Below are 19816 nucleotides of genomic sequence, written 5' to 3'. Positions count from 1 at the left end.
TATTGCTAAGTGTGGCGTAAAACTAAACTCACTCACCCAATCAATGATACTGGGAATCCCAAATTCATTACAATGCTTCACGTATTCTCAAACTACTGTTATTGAATTCCGTTTTGACCATTAGATTTGTCCATGTAAATAAACCTCTGGTGTTTCGCCAAATTAGAACACAGGTATCATGTCATGGTAATGGTAAACATTATCTCAACTCAGCTCAAAGTTTAACCTCTGAGTCTCTTTAAAACTGAACAAGTACAAACAGGAAGAAAGCTGTCATGTCCCAAGTGTTTGCAGTCGGCTAATGTCCAACATACAGTTACCTGCTCCTCACAGAACATAGCTTCGAACACCCAGATACACCGACAGAATAGCGATTTTCCAAGCAAGGCTATGTCACCAGGAAGTACTCCCTATCTATGCCCATATTAATAAGTCAATAATTCTTTACATGCAGTATCAGACGGGTGCCCTACAAAAGTGTTTTATCCTTCTCATAGATAACTATTAATGACATGACGGCCATTGACTGTGGAGATTTACTAGCCCGACTGGTTTTTACTAGCAACGGGCTAGCGGGCCAGAGGCTATTTCGCACGCTGGGTATATTTACCTGACCCGTATTACACCCCTTTCTGGCTGATATGACTTGTCAGCCTGTGGTAAGAAATTAGAGTTACGTGGGTTTAATTATTCGTCTGCTTGTCTCCCAGCCTGGCAATGTATTGTGTATCTTGACACAAGGTGACAATGTATTTCATCCAGTTGGAAAAGTTACCTTTTCACAACATATGAGAACCACTTTATACTGCAGCACATTAAACGATCAGTAGTTTTGTAAAAACAAACAGAGCACTAATACACTAAGCCCAAGAAATATATGTCTTTGCAGCAAATGACTAACTTCGTCAATTTCCTGAATTGAAATCGCAAATTTTCGACTCTATGTTAAAAAATATAATTATTGATTTGTAGAGATAACTTGTTTTTCAATGATAAGCTAATAAACTTGAAGAGGTCTTAATGCTCAGTTGTATATTAACAGTTATTGCATTGGATACACTCTCAGCATATAATTTTTCAAAAGCCTCAGAATGTTTTTTTACAAAGTTCCAATATTTTAAATAAAGTTCCCTCCCTATTTTTGGCTGTTGGGGGCACCTAGTTCACTATCTGGGATAAATCTCTGCAAACTTAAAATAATATTTATAACCCCATAGGGAATCTGGTTTAGGACAAGTCTCCAGCCACGAATGCTGCTATCACTGGATTATCTGGTTCAGACAGGAATATTTATCAAAACTTGCCACACACCTGGAATACTGCTGATTGCAATCACATCAAATACATTACCTGTACACAGTGGTTATACTCCCTTGATGGTGCCTTACATCATATACATGTGTCATAACAAATCCAGGACTGTAACAGATTTTCTAAAAGTAGCTTACTGTATTTAGGGACCGTTCATAATTTATGGCTTGGGATGGGGTGGGGTGGGGTGGGTTAAACATGATTTTAAGGGGGTCACCCATTTTGTTCTGTGGAGCTAGGGGGTCAGCAATTTTGTACACACGTACTAGGGGGTCAGCAATTTTGAACATATAAATATTTTTCAAAATTATGGTTAGAAAGTATGGGAAGGTGAGGGGGTCATTGATTTTGTACATGACATGCAGGGGGGTCACTTATTTTGTACATACATTTTAGGGGGGGTTGGGGGTGTGTCATTCACATTGTACATGCTTCTCCAGAAAAATCATCATCACACACACACACACACACACACACACACCCTAGCCATAAATTATGAACGGTCCCTTACACACTCTAAGCAATTATTTTTAAATTGACCATTCGTTCAGAGGTGTACCAAAAATGATAAATGAGTTAGCAGTGGTGAAAAACATATATAGGAGTCTTTATGAAAAATACCTCAAAGTCAAGAGTTTCGGTTTATGGTAATCCTGAAAATGAACAGAGCGTTTGATTGTGCTTAATAAATAGTTTATAGGATAAACCTGGATACATTGTTCTGAACACTGTCAATATAGATGTGTGCCACATACTGAAGTGACTGGAATATCAAAGGTGTATCATGATACCACATACATGGATGAATACACTATGTCTGTCAAAATAACCCGTGAAGATCCGGGTTAGAAATGACCTTCATGCTTGTCGTAAGAGGCCACTAACGGGATTGGGTGGTCAGGCTCGTTGACTTGGTTGACACATGTCATCGTATCCCAATTACGTAGATTGATGCTCATGCTGCTGATCACTGGATTGTCTGGTCCCAACTCGATTATCTACAAACTGCTGAGTGTGGTGTAAACTAACTCACACACTGTCAACATGGATGTGTGTACACAAACTGACGTGGCTGTGACTCAACCACAGGACAATGGGGACAGGTGTTTCTTGTCTGAACAGACAGTTGTCAATCTTCCAGGGGATGGAGACCTACACAAACATAACTAAAACATCTAGAAGAATCATACTGATAACAAAAAGACAAAAACGACTTCCCAGAAAGCCTTGTCGAATGATACTCCAAATCCTGTTTGAAAAAAAACATATGTATTTATTTCCCTGTTTCAGATACAACAGACTTCATAAACATCATATGTGCTCTTGTGCAAATATCACTTCATGTGGATTAGTGTAGACAGCATTGTTCATGTAATTCAAAACCTATCCTGACATAAGGTTGGATTCATTGTCACACTGAGGATTGGTTACACTACTGACGATTGTGTTTTTCTCAGATAGTGGCTGTGATCGCTGCAGTTTCTAAATGGGAGCTCAAAAGGTTTATAACTATTAGGTAGATTTGTAAATATCAAAACTACGTGTCATACTGATTTATTAATCTTTTATAAATTAATGTATGCATCATACAACCTTGGAAAATACATACATTCTGATACTTGATGAAATATTATAAAATCAGTATAAGAAACATGTTCATATAATAATCTCTATTTGTTATTAATAACCAAAACTATTACAATAATTTCACACAAGTGTACTTCATTAGTATTAAAATACTGACCATTAATATCAGCAGTTTAACAAATTTCTATGATGATAGAAAAATATTCTTGTTGAGACTCGAAAAAAGGCATATTTTGGAAACTCAAGTTACATCCTTGAGAGCATCTTGTATTTCCCTATCGGTGGGGTAGATGACGTAGTCTATGTTGTGGTCTGCTTCAGTAGTTGGGATATCTGCACAGATCTGTTCTCGGAAGGCCAGGGCAACTGTGACAGGTTTTTTACCTCTCTCCTCACACTGATGTAGGTAGTTGTCATAGTAACCCTTGCCATGCCCGCACCGAACTCCTTGAGGGGTGAAGGCAACACCCGGGGTCAAAATTACATCCAATCCACCTGCAAAGGACAAGAGTTTGTATCTGTCATTAGAGGTGGGGTGGTGAGTGTGGCTGGTTGGTTGGTTGGTATCATTGGAGACAGGGGCATTTTATTGAGTCAATGTAGTAGGGAGTGTGAGCTGACAGGTACAGGTAGGTACAGGTAGGTGGCTGGTTGGTTGAGTGAGTTTACAGGTATCTGGGTGCTTATATATTTTGTGAATGTGTGAGTGTGTGCGTGTGTGTGTGCGGTATTGAGTGAGCAAGTGAAGTAGTGAGAGAGTGAGTAGACAAGTATTTGGGTGGTTGGTTAAGTGAGTTGACACTTAACTGGGTGTTTATATGTTTGGGGAATGTGTGAGTGTGTGTGCGATTTTTAATGTGGGTGAGTAAATGGGCAAGTGCTCACTTAGGCTACTAAACAGAACAGAATTCAAGAAACCCACGCTAGTCCCAAGAGCTTGCTTCCATCAGTGTCAGGTAGTGACAATGTGTGATGCAAATAATGATTGTGTATTCTCACCTGGCAAGTCATTGCCAGAACTATGAACCCCAGCTCTTCCTCATGAGAAGCGATCTTTTGAGGTCGCCTTGATACTGACATAGATCTGATTGTGTATTCTCACATGGCTGGTAGATTGCCAGAACTATGAACCACTTCATCTGCCTTCTAAGGAGCAATATTTTCCAGGTTGCCTTGACACAGGAGGAATATTGTTTATTGGCATCGATCATCACCTCACTCACCCCACCATTTTTAATACAGATCTGCACCATACCTGTGTCCAGAGCGTCTTCTCGCTGTTCATCAACTGGGGGCTGTTTAATCTTCCATTTTGTCTCCGGAAGGTCTTGATAGTCCTGCCATGACGCCAGTCGCACCATGGACATCCCCACGCCATCGTAACGTGGGATGAAGCACGCCTTGTTGGCGTTGAGGATGTGCTGTACAAGTGCATCTGTACTAACCTCACTCTTCATGCTCAGGTACACTGACACTCGCCTGCTGGTCTGGAAGACTGGCAATGCAAGCACCTGCCGAAAAGGTGAGGAGGTAAACAGAGGTTCAAGTCCTTCAAGAACAAATAAACTTTGTTTTTTTTACTCTTTTAACCATTACATATGAAAGATTTGTGGTCAGTCTTATGCGGAACACCAATTTCATTCTTTAAAAACTTGTGGTTAATTAGTACCGAGCGATTAAAAGTTGCCAAAAAGTCGCCAGCTTCACTCTCGCCCGCCAACGAAACCACAGACAGGTTACGTAACTCTGTGTCTAGAGCACTGCAGTGACGTCATATGAGGAAGGATTTTCAGTTATGGTTTGGCATGAAATGCATGTGGACTCGGTTTTTTGTAAATATCTCTTCATCCAATGACCCAATCGATCTCAAACTGTGCAAGTGGAGGTTTTGTCAGACAACCTAATCACATTGTAAATCACCGATTTTATGCATTTGTATTAAAGAATCTGTCTATGTAACTGTCAACAAAATAAACAGCAGAACGCAGAATGCTTGCAGAGGGAGGGAGCCAATGACCTGTAACAGCGGCAGTGTTGGGTCATAAAGGTCAATGCACGTGCAGTTCATGATAGTTACCTGTGCACTGCACAGTGACAGACCGTTTGGATCATTCACATTTACTACTTCTAGCTGTCATCATGAAAGCCTATTCAGATGATGATAAACGTTTAATTAGAAATGTGTTGAATTTTTTAATAAAAGAGAGCAAAAAAAGAGAGCAAACGTAGCAAACCGATTTATAAGGTGTCGGATTACATGAACCTGTTACAGGTTATTGGCTCCCTCCCTCTGCAAGCATTCTGCGTTCTGTTGTTTATTTTGTTGACAGTGACATAGACAGATTCTTTAATACAAATGCATAAAATCGGTGATTTACAATGTGATTAGGTTGTCTGACAAAACCTCCACTTGCACAGTTTGAGATCGATTGGGTCATTGGATGAAGAGATATTTACAAAAAACCGGGTCCACATGCATTTCATGCCAAACTATAGTTGTATAGAAAGTGTGTAGCAAGCTCGTCATTTTGATGATTTCTCGACATCAACGAAGACATGCCAAATCGTTGCGTTGTCGTCAATTGCTCCTAGATGTCGGGCGATGGTGTCGCCATGCACAGATTTCCACAGGACCCCGCAGTTCGTGCAAAATGGGTTATGTTTGTGAGTGCGAAGCGAGCGTTGTGGAAGCCTGAAACGATATCTTACTTGTGTTCAGATCGCTTCACGGAAGTTAAAGAATCAAAACTACTTACTAGTCGTAGTAAAATATATATATGATTGATGACCATAAAGATTTTCCATGACACAACTTGTAACATAACGATTTCTGCCTCAGAAGCGAGGTTGTGGTCGAAGTAACAGTAATACTGTAAGTAGTATTATATTGACACCCACCTCGCTTCCACGAGAGAAGTTGTTATGTTATACGCTATGTCATGCAAAGTCCTATTGGCCATCAATCAAATACATATTTTACTACCAGTAGAAAGTAGTTTTGATTTTGTAACTCGGTGAAAACAAACCTAAATAGCATTTATACTCAGACTGGCGGATGTTCTCGACAGGGCGCCGCCATTTTTGAAAATCGTGAAGTCACGGGCTAAAGTCTGTTAGAATTCATGAGATTATGGTTTGTTTTCATCAAGTTCGAAAATCAAAACTACTTTCTACTCGTAGTTAAATATGTATTTGAATCATAACCAAAAGCATTTTGCATGACACAACTTATAACATAACGATTTCTTCCACGGAAGCGAGGTGGGGGGTCGAAGTGACAATACTGCGCGATAAATTTCTTGCTACATTCACGTGGTTAACGTCCACTCACCAGTATGTAGATACTAGTCCATGTACGTCTTTATATTTGGTCTTATAATCGTAATTAGTTTATTATCATACTTGTATGCATTTTGAAACTAAATAAAAAGCAGACGATCTGCTGATACTTATAGTGCATTTATAACAGGACTGTAATATCTAGACAGTTTATAGTTTGCCAATGTGAATCATAATTCGCACACACGCCCTAGTGTATGTCTCATTACACTTCACGGCGAAAACAACGATTCTGTTGAATGCTACGACAAATGAATAAAAAAACAAAATGCAAATATTAAAATTAAAACAGATTAAATTTATAGGAACAATGTCAGGCCATTACCTTGTTCGAGGAATGTATCCATCAATATCCACAAAAAACGAGTGATATGCCATTCATCTGCAGCTGTTCCAAGTAATGTGTCTTTTAACAGTCTAGTATACGAAAAAGTGATATATCGTTTCAGGTATGTCACATTGGTCACCCAGGATAGCACACCTGGCAACTGACTGCATAATGTCCGCCATTCTTTAAAAATGGTAATTTAGTTTGTCAATAATGAGCAATCAATCACTGTATTGGCGGTTAATCCTTTGAAAGAAGGACGTTGTTTTTACGCAGACACAGACACGAAAGAGTGTATTCAGTATAGATTAGTAAATCTACATACATAAACACTACATTTTGACAAATCCGCTGTGTAAGACAATAGTAATTAATCAATCAGCGTGTTATCGGTTAATCCTTTGATCGATGTTTATAATGTTGAATATTTACTCCAGACAAAAGAAATGCCAAATGGGAACCTTTGTCGGGTAATCTAAGTGGTGTTACCACTAATTATACCTGTTATAAATTCATTAACTGGCCATCAAGTGAATGATGACAAATAACATGTGTACGTTTATACCTCCTAACACGGGTTACCTTGAAAGTTATCTATTACACCTCCCATTAAATGTACGCATTTGGCTTACCTATATTATAACTTGTAACCATAAACTTTCAGTAGAAACAGGTAGATGGTATAATATTATTAAAGAAGAAAGATTATGTACATTGTGTAAGAACACAATAGGAGATGAACTTCACTTCATGTTATATTGTCCATGTTTAAGTAATGTAAGAAATTCATTCCTGCCTAACTATTATTGTAATTATCCATCATTAGATAAATTTATATCCCTCATGTCTTGTACGCATAAAGCACTATTGTTAAAAATAAGCAACTATGTGAAAACCGGACGACGTATGCTCCCATGAAACAAATCTGTACATTTGTATTTTTCTCTGTCACTATCGCGTGATCTTCATGAGAATAAACCATTCATTCGTTACAACGAGGAAGTACAATTACTGTATTGTGGGAACTTATGGGCCGAAACTGTTTTGAGAATACAAACAGAACTTCATTGTTGCATAAGAAATACATATAAGCATTTGCTGTGTGCTAAAACTCTATGTACCTAGTTACAATGTACCTAAGTAAAATTTCAGATTCTTCTAGCAATGGCAAAATAGGGTTGTTTAGTTTACCGATTCAAATAAATCAAATGTCAATTTTTAATATCATACGTAATAGACGTCATAGTTTTACATGACATGATTAAATATCGAGGTAAAAAAGCACAGAAATGGGATCAATTTGGATCAGTCATTATACAAATAAGGCCTAACGACACCAAGCGATTTTGACAGAATCGTCTATGAAAACAAGTTGTAACTCGGAAACTTGGCAAAGCAGGAGACAAAATTATATGACAGTAGATTGTGAGAAAATATAGCTTTCATTTTCCACAACAGTTGTCACGATTTCAGGTTTATACAAACCTGTAAACAAGATAATTTACCCCCTGAAATGTAGATGAATTCTGCATCAGCCCTCATATCTATTCCTCATATGACGTCACAGAGACGGGATACGGTGATTTCGTAGACTGAACCAGTTCGTAGACGCGGTGGATTCGTAACCCAGACTGGTTCGTAGACGGTGATTTCGTAGACGTGTATTAATAATTGAATAATAGTATATATTAGTTAGACTGGTTCGTAGACGGTGATTTGTTGTGAATGTTAATTAGGAAGTGGTGAGTTGTTTTGATTGCGAAATACTCTGTGTAGGAGATGTGTTTTCTTAAGAAGTGTTTTCTGCTCTTGAAATTATTCTACCAAACATTCATCAATAGTATTTCAACTTTCTGCTTTCACGCATGGTATGGCAATCTTCCTCTTATATCCAGCAAAATTCTCTTTTGAACCTCTTCCTTTTCAAGGGGCGGTGGGGTAGCCTAGTGGTTAAAGCGTTGGCTCGTCACGCCGAAGGCCCGGGTTCGATTCCCCACATGGGCACAATGTGTTAAGCCCATTTCTGGTGTCCCCCGCCGTGATATTGCTGGAATATTGCTAAAAGCGGCGTAAAACTACACTCAGTCAGTCAGTCTTCCTTTTCAAGAGTCAAGAGTTAAAAGAAAGCTCTGGCCATTCAATCGGATCCATCACATTTTTAAAATGAATGTTATGAATTTCTGCATACTGGCCGTCCTTTCAAATTCATGTACTACAAAACTAGTAGAACTTCAAAACCATTTGTCCCATACAGCATAAAACTTCTAAATCTTCCTCCAAATTGAAATACTGAAATCAATGATGTGGCACGAGTGATTATTATATTATGTACTTTGATTATAATTGATCCTTATATTGTGATCAGCTTGACGTGTGTGTGTGCGTGCGTGCGTGCGTGTGTGTACGTGTACATGTACATGTACCTTAAATAATTTGTTGTTATATGCATTGCATTGGCTGTTTGAATGCTAGACAATCAATTTTGTGTTATCTTATCTCTCTCAGGCGTGTGGTTGTTTAGGTTTGTGTGTGTGAAGCAAATCGCACTATTCAAGACAAATGCCCACCTTACAGTTCTATCAAAATGAGATACCATAACGTGAATATTGGCTCACAGATGATCAGTACATTGAAATCCCTTAACGCCAAGTGCAGGGCAGGGTAACAACAAGTTACATATTTTAGCATCGTTTGTTCATTCATGGACAGATTCTCGGTTACGTTTTTAGTTTCAACTTGGGAATGAACAGTAACACAACCAATTTGAAGACTAACAAACAAAAGTCTATTCTGTATACAATCATTTTACAGTATATATATTATAATATTACATAACAAGCTCAACCTAGCATTTCCGAAACTGGGGGGCGTCGGGATAGCCTTGTGGTTGAAGCGTTCGCTCGTCACGCCATAGACCCGGGTTCGATTCCCTACATGGTCACTATGTGTGAAGCCAATGTCTGGTGTCCCCTGCCGCGATATTGCTGGAATATGGCTAAAAGCGGCGTAAAACCATGCTCATTCACTCACTCCGAAACTGAATATAGTTGAAGCACTCGTAAAATAATCTCTTGTTGGCTTTCTGTGGTCAAGGGGAGTTAATTCGTATATCCCACGTGAACACAAACACAATTCGACCTGACAAAAGGATGTCGTGTTGCTCAGCACGTTAATCAGAAACAAGAATGCGGTACATGATTTACCTTCCTTGTGACAATCTGCGACTGGATAGCCTTGATGCGATCTGGTATAGCTGACAATTTTGTCTTCATGTCTTTTCTCAGTAAAACTTTGGCTTGTCGTATGGAGACCGCCATCGTGTCCCCAAGGCGAGGGGAGGTAACTCTGTAATTAAAGACTTATTCCCAGAACTCTTGTTTTAAAATACACAGCCATGCAGGCTCCACATTCACGGATATAATGAGTGTGAAACTGACACATTGTTTTTTCATGAAAAGTGTAATCATAGGTAGACGAATAGCTATCAAATCTGAGCTAACAGACAATCATTGCGTTGTTTGAATGGCTTGGTCAAGTTGGTGTACTATTAAATGTCTAGATGTCTTCAGGGATTCAGGTAAATTTGTAAAAGATGGATGCACATGCCATCTAAAATATACTGCAACGACGGCATGTGAAATGATGAAAGTCCTAATTGATAGCATCGATTGAATGTTTGGAGTGAAAAATTTAGGTAAGACATATACATCTGCATGGGCGATACGGCTTTTGGTCCGAGGCTGCTTATCAAGCTTACGAAATTGAAGTTGACGTTTCTACGCTAGTTATGGTTGGCATATGGAGGACATTCAAATAACTGACGCATCAGTTACTATGTAATATCAGATTCAATTCCCGTTTTGAACTTGTACCTTATCTTCCCATGTTTTTTCGGGTGCACAATTTACTTGCCTTTGCATGTGTTTTTGACGGGTCGCGCTGGTGGAATATATGATGCAGTTGAAATCGCACACTCGGCTTTGCTTTTGACAAATACGTTATGTGCTTCTATTGATTCCTGGCACATTTACGCAATATTTATGCATATTCATTCAGTTTGTGTGAGCGAATCCTTCTGTCTTTGCGGTATGGCTAAATGTTGGCAACAAGAAACCAATTGTTGATTCATTTATGCTAAACGAACATCGTAAGTAATGCAGTAGTTGTCAGAGAGTTCAAAGCGGTGTTTAGCCTTGCTCACTCACTCACGCACCAGATGACGCCGTTTCACTTCGTATCGTTTCTTGTAAAAGGAGACAGTTTAACGCCCGAAGACGTTTACTTAATGTATTCCAAACCTTAATCCTCCAGTATAGCACCATCTGTTACAGCGATGGAAACAAGTAGGACTTTTGAAAATATAACTAAGTATTGTTTTGTGTTCATTACTACAAGGGAATTCTAATACAATTCGTATTATCACATTTTTATTAATCGAATAGCAATAATAAACATGGCAAATATATCAAATCACGTGTAATATGTCCAAACACACTTATTGGCGTTTTAGTATTAAAATAGTAGTGGTACTGCAGCATATTAAATTTACAGAGATCTTCCAAGTTCAGTTGTAAAATAAAACAAACAATGTTTTGATGTTTGTCCTCTCAGCGTTGTTTTTTATATTATTTCGATCTAATTATTTTCCAGCGAATTTCATGTAAAACCTGATCATATACTGGACAAAATAAGTTAGGGATATTGGTATTTTTATGATTGATATTTTATCAGTGTGTCAATTAATAAATAGATCATTATTCATAATTTCAAAATTTGCATATATCCCTAACTATTTTTGTCCAGTATATGAATGTAATAACTGGTAAGTAGGCTTAAAGCATTCCGAGTAGATCTCGAAGTTCGCCCATAAGTACAACCTTAGGTTTAAGGGGCAAATGTCCAGTTTCTTCTTCTGACCTCATTTCTCGGAAATTTTCAGCTGAAACAAATGTCACACATATTCGCCATAAAAAGTCATGTATTAAGAAACCAGCCAAGCAGAGAGACCGACGTGTTTCTCTAACACTTAATATGCTGGCCATGTCGCCCAACGGTCGTAAATACCGACAGAATAAATTTGTACAACAGACCACACACAACAATTTCACAACAAAATATTCTTTAAAAAGTTGTTTTGTCCCAAAAAAAATACAAGCTGAAAGAAGTTGCTGGTTTTATTAATCAGGTTTTGGGTAATTTTTATGCGATGTTATGTTGTGTCAGTCAAAGTAAAGCTTTTCTGTATTCCCTTCTTTTAAAAAATGTTCATGTCATGCAAATTTGGTGTGATCGTATTTTTAATTTGCATTTATGTCAGAGCAGTGATACTGAGGAATTCACGTCAACATGCTACAGAGGTTAGTACATGCAAAGAATCATGCAACTAATCTCAGTTGACGTAAGTGCACGTGTTGAAATATTATAAGCACATTGCATTCTGATGGGAAAACGTCGTAATACGTAATATTCATTCCACACGCATATGGAAATGTGAGTACGTGCGCGTGAATATTTTGTAAATGAAAACAGATCAACAAAAAGTATTGCACACGTCACAGATTACATTACAGTGCAGAAATGTCAGACCAGTATAAACAAACCAGGCTTTAAGTTATGTGCCGTTGTAGTACTTTCTTGAGCTAGACGCACATGTTCAATTGTTACCGACAAGGTTATCAGTGAGATTTTACACAGTGGCACAATTGATTCCCTGCAACCTATACTTGATGTAAAACGAAGAGATTGAAAGAGTCGGGTGGCCCAACTGTCTTAGACATTACCAGAAACCTATGATACTGGGTTTGAATCCCATATTCGCAAAACGAAGTTAAAACAAACTCACACCTTCAAGCTGTACCAGGACGGCCTGAATACATAGAGTCTTGGCCTGTCAAACCGGCCACCAACACAATCGGGATATGAAATCCCCTGTTTGTCTGTTCTAGTTACAAACAAAGTAGTCTAGAGGTAATGTGCCTTATGGCCGTGTCAGGATCACTGGTTCGAATCCTACCTTCGTCCCGATCACGATCTTTACCAACACAATCGGGATATGAAATCCCCTGTTTGTCTGTTCTAGTTACAAACAAAGTAGTCTAGAGGTAATGTGCCTTATGGCCGTGTCAGAATCACTGGTTCGAATCCTACCTTCGTCCCGATCACGATCTTTAGTCCCATAATTAGTCATTTAGTTTCCACCGTCAATGGCATCACAAAGGTACACGTCTACGACCTACATCCCCGTGAGTTTCCTTATCCAATACCAAATGGGGATATAACTGAAATACTGGCACGTAAACGTTGTGAAACCCAAATCACTCACACCAGCGATGAAATAACGTTCACAACTAGATGACGGAATGCGTGTAAGTATATGTCTTAACCTCATTCATGATTACAACGACTGGTCATGTAAATATTGTGGTATTTAGGACTTTATATTCAGGTCAGGAAGGCACAGTCTGTCAAATCAGAGGTATATTACAAAAACGAAGTGGTGCGAGGTCAACGACCTTATACATGGTTACGCCTCCGTTTTTGAGTCGATAAAGCGTAGAGCCGAATGTCTTAACAAGACTGACTGAGTTTGGTTTTACGCCGCTTTTAGTAATATTCCAGCAACATCACGGCAGGGGACACCAGAAATGGGCTTCACACATTGTACCCATGAAGGGATTCGAACCCGGGTCTATGGCGTGACGAGCCAATGCTTTAACCACTAGGCTACCCCAGTCTTAACAAGAGACGTCAAAAGATGAAGCTTGTTACCACGCTTGGTATTGAGTGGATAAAACAAAGACTGGCTGGGTCGGAGTCGTATAGTATTTCTGAGTAGGGTTTCCATGCGGCATAGTCTGGTGCGGTAGCCTAGTGGTTAAAGCGTTCGCTCGTCCAGCCGAAGACCCGGTTCGATTCCTCACATAGGTACAATGTGTGAAGCCCATTTCTGGATCCTACGCAGTGATATTGCTAAAAACGACGTAAATTCATTCACGCACCCATGCGGCATGGAACGTCGGGGTGTAGCACTGAAATACCGGCATGAGTCAATGTGAAAATGTGTTGTCAGTTCAATTCCTTATTTGCATGAAATGCCATAGGCCCATATACAGAGGAGTTACATCGTACCATTAACATACATACTATCCCAAAAAAGAAACGCATGGGCGTTTTGAATTTTAAAATCTACTAATTACCTATTGTGTTCAAACAATCGTCAAAATATGTAACAAAAGTGTTGATAACATGAATTTACACAATTACACAAGTGAAAAGCCGACTTTGCCTGAAAATGTTGATTTTGATGAAATTTCTTACAAGAATTAAAAAAGCATCACCACAACGCAACAGAAATCACCTTCCAGTTGAAATTGTGCAGCGAAGAGCATGCACTGTCTGGCTATAAAAATCCAGATTACTTTCGGAAATCGGCATCCGTTTTGAAGGAGCTTCAAGGTCAAATCACTACGCTAAGTCTTGACGCTGCGACACGGAACATCACCATTGAACGAATGCACGCTGGAGATTACCAACTTTCTGTTGCCAGGCGTCTGAATGTTAGTCTGAGCAGGATATCACTGCGTGCAGCTCGTTACAACCAAACAGGTATAACAAATGACCGTCCCCGTACAGGCAGACCTCGAGTCACCACTGCAGCCCAAGATCCGTACATCCGGGTACTACATTTCCGTGATCGTGAGAGCACAGCAGCCAGAGTGCGGCCTGGACTGCGGAGGATATCCGGTGAAACTGTAGGGAACAGGTTGAGAGAGATTGGACTGAGAGACAGGAGACCCGACGTCAGGACCATGCTACGTGGTCACCATCGCGCTCAACGTCTCCGTTATCTAAAATTATCCACTTGGTTGTGTAGACATTACCTTCTTCTAAACTGATGTAAAAAATCATTTTTAAAGTCTATTTGTGTTGAAAATACAACAGATTTCTGGGTTATGCGTTTCTTTTTTGGAATAGTATATATACCATTATCCAATATAGGGCCTCAAATCATTTCTTAACAATAATGTATGTTGGATAAATAGTGCTACTCGGTGTTGAAGGTTCTTTACCGGACATTAAGGAAGAGAGTATTTTACCATTGGCTGCTATTGTCACAGATACCAGTTTTGTAGGTTGCCATATGTTGGGCAAAATAACCATATACTCCATAACGTAACACATTTTTCAAGAGCTAATGTTTTCCTCGATTAATTTACTTAATCCGTAAGGCCTTGTTTAAAACGTACACAATCATTACGAACATTCCAGTAGCGTAAGTTAGCTGAGTAAGATCTAGGTTCAAGCAGCGATATAAACTGACGATAGGAATCATGTCTTGAATTTTCATAAATAGATGAATGTCATTCCTGGTTGAACATGTCGATGGCATGCATAGGAAACTGTCTGAAAATATATACCGTGCCATTATGTTTGTCTGCGATAATAACCAATAAAGCCAAAGCCATATCTAAACAGTAATGAGCGGATACTAGTATATGATGCCCAAGTGTTCTGACCAAGAATATCAAGACGTACAAGCATGGTTTAGGCCATTTTTAGGCAAACGATGTGCAGACATATTAATTATTTCACGCCACTATTTCAAACAACGAGAGTAAGATAAAACCATAGAACTTGGTGTTTAGATCCCATCATTAAGAATGTTTTTTCTCTATTGTCTATCTGATGGTGTATACTATTGGCAAACAGCCATAGACTTACCACCCTTTGCAAACATTGTGCCACTCTTGAACCTTTGTAGCCCAAATATGCTTATACAACTCTAGTCAGATAAATTACATCTGACTTTATATAGTATTGGCCTACTGCCACAGCTACTTCCCTTTGCAGTCATTGTGCCTGGAACTTTATATTTCAAACAAACCTGCACAACTTTAATCAGATACATTACATCCGAATCCACATCACAGACAACGCAGGATTACCTCACGGGGCTTGTTCTTTCACGGGGAGAGAGAGAGAGAGAGAGAGAGAGAGAGAGAGAGAGAGAGAGAGAGAGAGAGAGAGAGAGAGAGAGAGAGAGAGAGAGAGAGAGAGAGAGAGAGAGAGAGAGAGAGAGAGAGAGAGAGAGAGAGAGAGAGAGAGAGAGAGAGGTAAAAATGTTCCAACCCCTGAAACCCCTCCTTTGAAAATTCCTTGATCCGCCCATGCATTTGCGCATGTGCTTATAGCGATTTTTAATACTGTTGTTATATGGAATAGCCTACTTGAATGTCGGAAATACAGTTTATCTCTCCCTCCCTAGACTAGAGAGAGAGAGAGAGAGAGATATTTTGTATGCTGGTGAGCCTTGGTACAGCCAAATGAGCTACTTCCCTTTGCTTTCATTGTCCATCTCTTGAAGCCTGTACAACTGTACATGCCCATGTGACTGTACCTACTGTCTACTATGCTGGAATAAAAACAATTGAATGATAAATTCACCGTATGTGTGAACAATATACTGAGGTATTTATATTGATGTACAACATTCATACGTTAACCTTTGAAACACCATTTCTCTCTAATAGCCATAGGACGACCACTTGCGAACTATATATAACAGTATTCGTCTGAATAATCTGAGCGTATATCAAGTTGGTTTCGAAGACCAATTACAGTACTGGACACCAGAATCACATCATCAGCAAAAGGTAGCATGAAAAGTTATATTAGACAAAGCTGAATTCTATGTTTTCTATAATTCCTAACATCAAGGTATAACTTGTTTATAACAAGGGATAAATGTGTTGGACATCCCTGACGTAAGCCACCACGGCAGTCAAAAAAGTCAGTTACAACTTCACCAAAATCAATTTGATTTCTCAGTTCCCAGCTGCCAGTTTGCGTAGATTGATGTTCATGCTGTTGATCACTGATTTGTCTGGTCCAGACTCGATTATTTACACATCGCCGCCAAATAGCCGGAATATTGCTACGTGAGGCGTTAAACGACAAACCAACCAGCCAACCAGCCTGTGGTCAATGTGTTACTTGATTATGGGGAATTCGTGTATCGTTTCTTTTTTCAAATGTTCGTGAGTGACACGGAATTCTGTACTTCAGACTTCTGGAGATATGTTTTGCAACACGCTTGAACGGTATACATGTATCTCATACGTCCTTGTACGTGGTGTACACGACCTTCTTAACACTAGGTCACCGTGACCTTATTAGTAGGCACAATGACGTAAGAACTAGGGGTAGGGTGGACTGACGTCACGAGAAACGCCTGATGTAACGTAAAAAAAGAAAGAAAATACACAAAATAAATTAACAGTGCGAAGACGCGGCCCCTTGTGCCTCTGACGTCCTTTACCAGATGGGCATTGTTACCCGTCCTGTTCGACTTGCCCTGCAGCTGTTGAGCAGAAAACGTGTTGTTTTTTCATAACAAGATGATGATAAATCAAAGTCCGATGCCCATTTCATGACGTGAATTACACACAGAAGATGTCTCCCGATAGCACAGGGATAATCTTTAATGTGACAAGCACTGCGATGGCGGTGGTGAGGATGTGCATGACACTTCTGATAAGCATGATGATGATGACGATGATAAGAGGGAGTGAACGAGTTTAGTTTTACGCCGCTTTTAGCAATATTTCAGCAATATCATGGCGGGGACACCAGAAATGGACTTCACACATTGTACCCATGTGGGGAATCGAACCCGGGCCTTCGGCGTGACGAGCGAACGCTTCAACCACTAAGCTATCCCACCGCCCCGATGATGATAAGAATGTGATAATGACAATAAAACTTCTAATGTGCCCACTTACATTTTGGTCGTCCATATTTTTGGCATTTGAGCAGTCCTATATTCTGGCATTCTGACATCTGAGCAGTCCTATGTTCTGGCATTCTGACATGTCGACATTTTATTGACATTTGAGTGGTTGGACATTCTTTCTTAATTTACATTTGAGCTTAAAGACATTTTAGTTTTAATCCACATTTAGGTGTCTGACGTTTTGGCTTTAATGACATTTGAATAGTCCAACAATATAACCGTACAACATTTGAGTGGTATATTTGGACAAAAATAAATTACATTTGAGTTGTCAATAATTCTTGGTTTTTACATTTGAGTAGTCCAACGTTCTTGTTTTTTCACATTTGAGTAGTCAAACATTCTTGCTTTACTGACATTTTAGTTGTCGGTCTCCATCGAGTTAAATAGTTCGCTTGGTGTTGGTTTACAGAGATTCAAACCATTGTCATTTACTGCACCTTACCACCTAAACCTACGCTCTTGCCAGACTTGGTCCACCAGCTGTCCAGAGATTGCACTTGATAGAATGAGAAAATGTGAATGAAATACAAACTGGCCTTGTACAGTAACAGTCTTATAGAATTTAGTTTTATCTCAGGAAAAGTTAATTTCAAATTAAATGTCCTTGGTTTTATTCGCCACAGAGAAACATTCGTATTTCAAATGAAATCAGTATCTAATAAGCAGTTCGAACTTCCAAATTTTAATCGTTCGTAACATTCAATGAGACAAGTGAGCAAAGAGAAATATGATGATTAGGGCTCTAGTACAGAACTACGGCAAACAGACGTACATAAACCTGGGGCTGTATCTACAGGTGTTGTCGGAATACCAGACTGTCTGATTGTAACAGTTTACACGTTAACAAAATTTTAGGAGTGAACTTCAAAGGACAGCCGGAGAGATAACGAGGTGATTATGAACACTGCCCACGGGAGACATGATTAGGGCTATACATGACACGGTGTTACTAATAGATGGTTGTATTGGACAATGACACAATCGTATCCTGGTTAACACAGATAACAGCTTGGGAAAGTCTACGCTAATCCAGAAATTATAGTTCATAAGATTTATATATATAAAGGTTAGCGAGAAGAGTGACACCCTGTGGTACAAAACCCGGCAAAACATTACATCTAAACCGGCTTGAAAACCAAGAAAGACAGACCTTAGTGTGCGAACACGCCATAATCTAAGGAAAGATATGGTTGGTTTGTTGTTTAAGCCGCACTAAGCAATATTCCAGCTATATGGCGGCGGTCTGTAAATAATCCTCCCTGGGCTAGACAAATCAGTGATCAATATCATGAGCATCGTTCTACGCACATTGAGGCACGAAGACATGTGTCAACCAAGTCAGCGAGCCTGACCACCTGCTTACGTAAGTCGCCTCTTGCGACAATCTATGGAAAGAAACCTCACACTTCATTTAATTGTTTTAATACGACATTACCGCGTTCCAATACGAACGTACTTACGCAGTGTCGACGGTAGTCGGTCTCCCAGAGAATAAGAGAAAAGATACATCCATCTCAAGACTGAGAATTATCTACCAAGTCCAGATTACCCGGCTCAAAGAAGCATTGAAAAGGGCTTTATAAATGTATATGGATATGATAGCTAAAGTTATTTCCGGGACAAAATGGTATTCTACAAGCGAGGTGAACGCTTCTCAATTTCACAGGGCGCCCTGGATATAGAGATTATGTCGCGATGCCTTTGTAAGCATGTGTCTCCTTCACACGGCAGAACCATATAGTCTGCCCGGGTCGTAACGTGAATCAAACGCACTGTGTAATGTACCATGAGATAAAGTGCCGCCCATTAATGAATGACTGTCCTCCATATCTCCAGGGCTCGTAGTTCGGTACACATACACTCACCCCGGATCCATTCCCTGGTTCTTGCCAACTCAAACTACCCGCCCTTAAGTTTCAATGACATTATACCGTTTAGTCTCACGTCGAGGCAAAGACAAGAGAAATGGAGACAGGGAGAATGATGCACCAATGTTAAAGCTATGTAATAATTGAAAAGGGCTTTGTGAAGGGAAAAGGAACCCGGGTCTTACTTTGACGAGGTAACGCCTTAACTACTACGCGATCACATGGACTCAATATAAACGGGGGTTGTGTCGTAATATAATGTGAATTAAAAACATGTTCGAACAGAATGGAAATGTATACAAATAGTGTCTATAAAAATACACAACTATCATGATGCCAGAACAAATGCGGTATGTCCATTGAGGGACGACTTGTCTTAGGTGCAGAAATTCTTCTAACTGAATTGTATCCCTAAAGTTTGCAAGAAACCTTTGATCGTGGAAGCGAATCTCAGATTCCCTGTGCCATGGTTAGTGCGCACCATACCCATATTCCTTGATGACCCGTGAAGATCCGGGATAATAGGTCTTCAGGAACCCATGTGCTTGCCATAAAAGGCGACTATGCTTGTCGTAAGAGGCGACTAAC

The 19816-nt window shown here is 39.5% G+C and overlaps 1 protein-coding gene across 2 annotated transcripts; it reads right to left on the bottom strand.

Moving 5' to 3' along the window:
- Positions 1-2563: 2563 nt before the first annotated feature.
- LOC124291044 (5-formyltetrahydrofolate cyclo-ligase-like) lies at positions 2564-9904 on the bottom strand. 2 transcript variants are annotated; one of them, XM_046727944.1, is made up of 3 exons: positions 9769-9904; positions 4154-4409; positions 2564-3393 (listed from the first exon to the last, which is right to left on the bottom strand). In XM_046727944.1, exons 1-3 carry the CDS (start codon positions 9880-9882, stop codon positions 3140-3142), a joined length of 624 nt encoding a protein of 207 aa, XP_046583900.1. In that variant the 5' UTR covers positions 9883-9904; the 3' UTR covers positions 2564-3139. The 2 variants fall into 2 exon arrangements, with proteins under 2 accessions (XP_046583900.1, XP_046583901.1); XM_046727945.1 differs by lacking the exon at positions 9769-9904 and adding an exon at positions 8071-8112.
- Between the last annotated feature and the right edge of the window lie 9912 nt (positions 9905-19816).

Source organism: Haliotis rubra, unplaced genomic scaffold, assembly GCF_003918875.1.
Source record: "Haliotis rubra isolate DU_JTF1 unplaced genomic scaffold, ASM391887v1 Scf48, whole genome shotgun sequence".
Classification (NCBI taxonomy): Eukaryota; Metazoa; Mollusca; class Gastropoda; order Lepetellida; family Haliotidae; genus Haliotis; species Haliotis rubra.
Note: the sequence above shows the minus strand (reverse complement) of the source record. Positions and strands in the feature narration are given on the sequence as shown.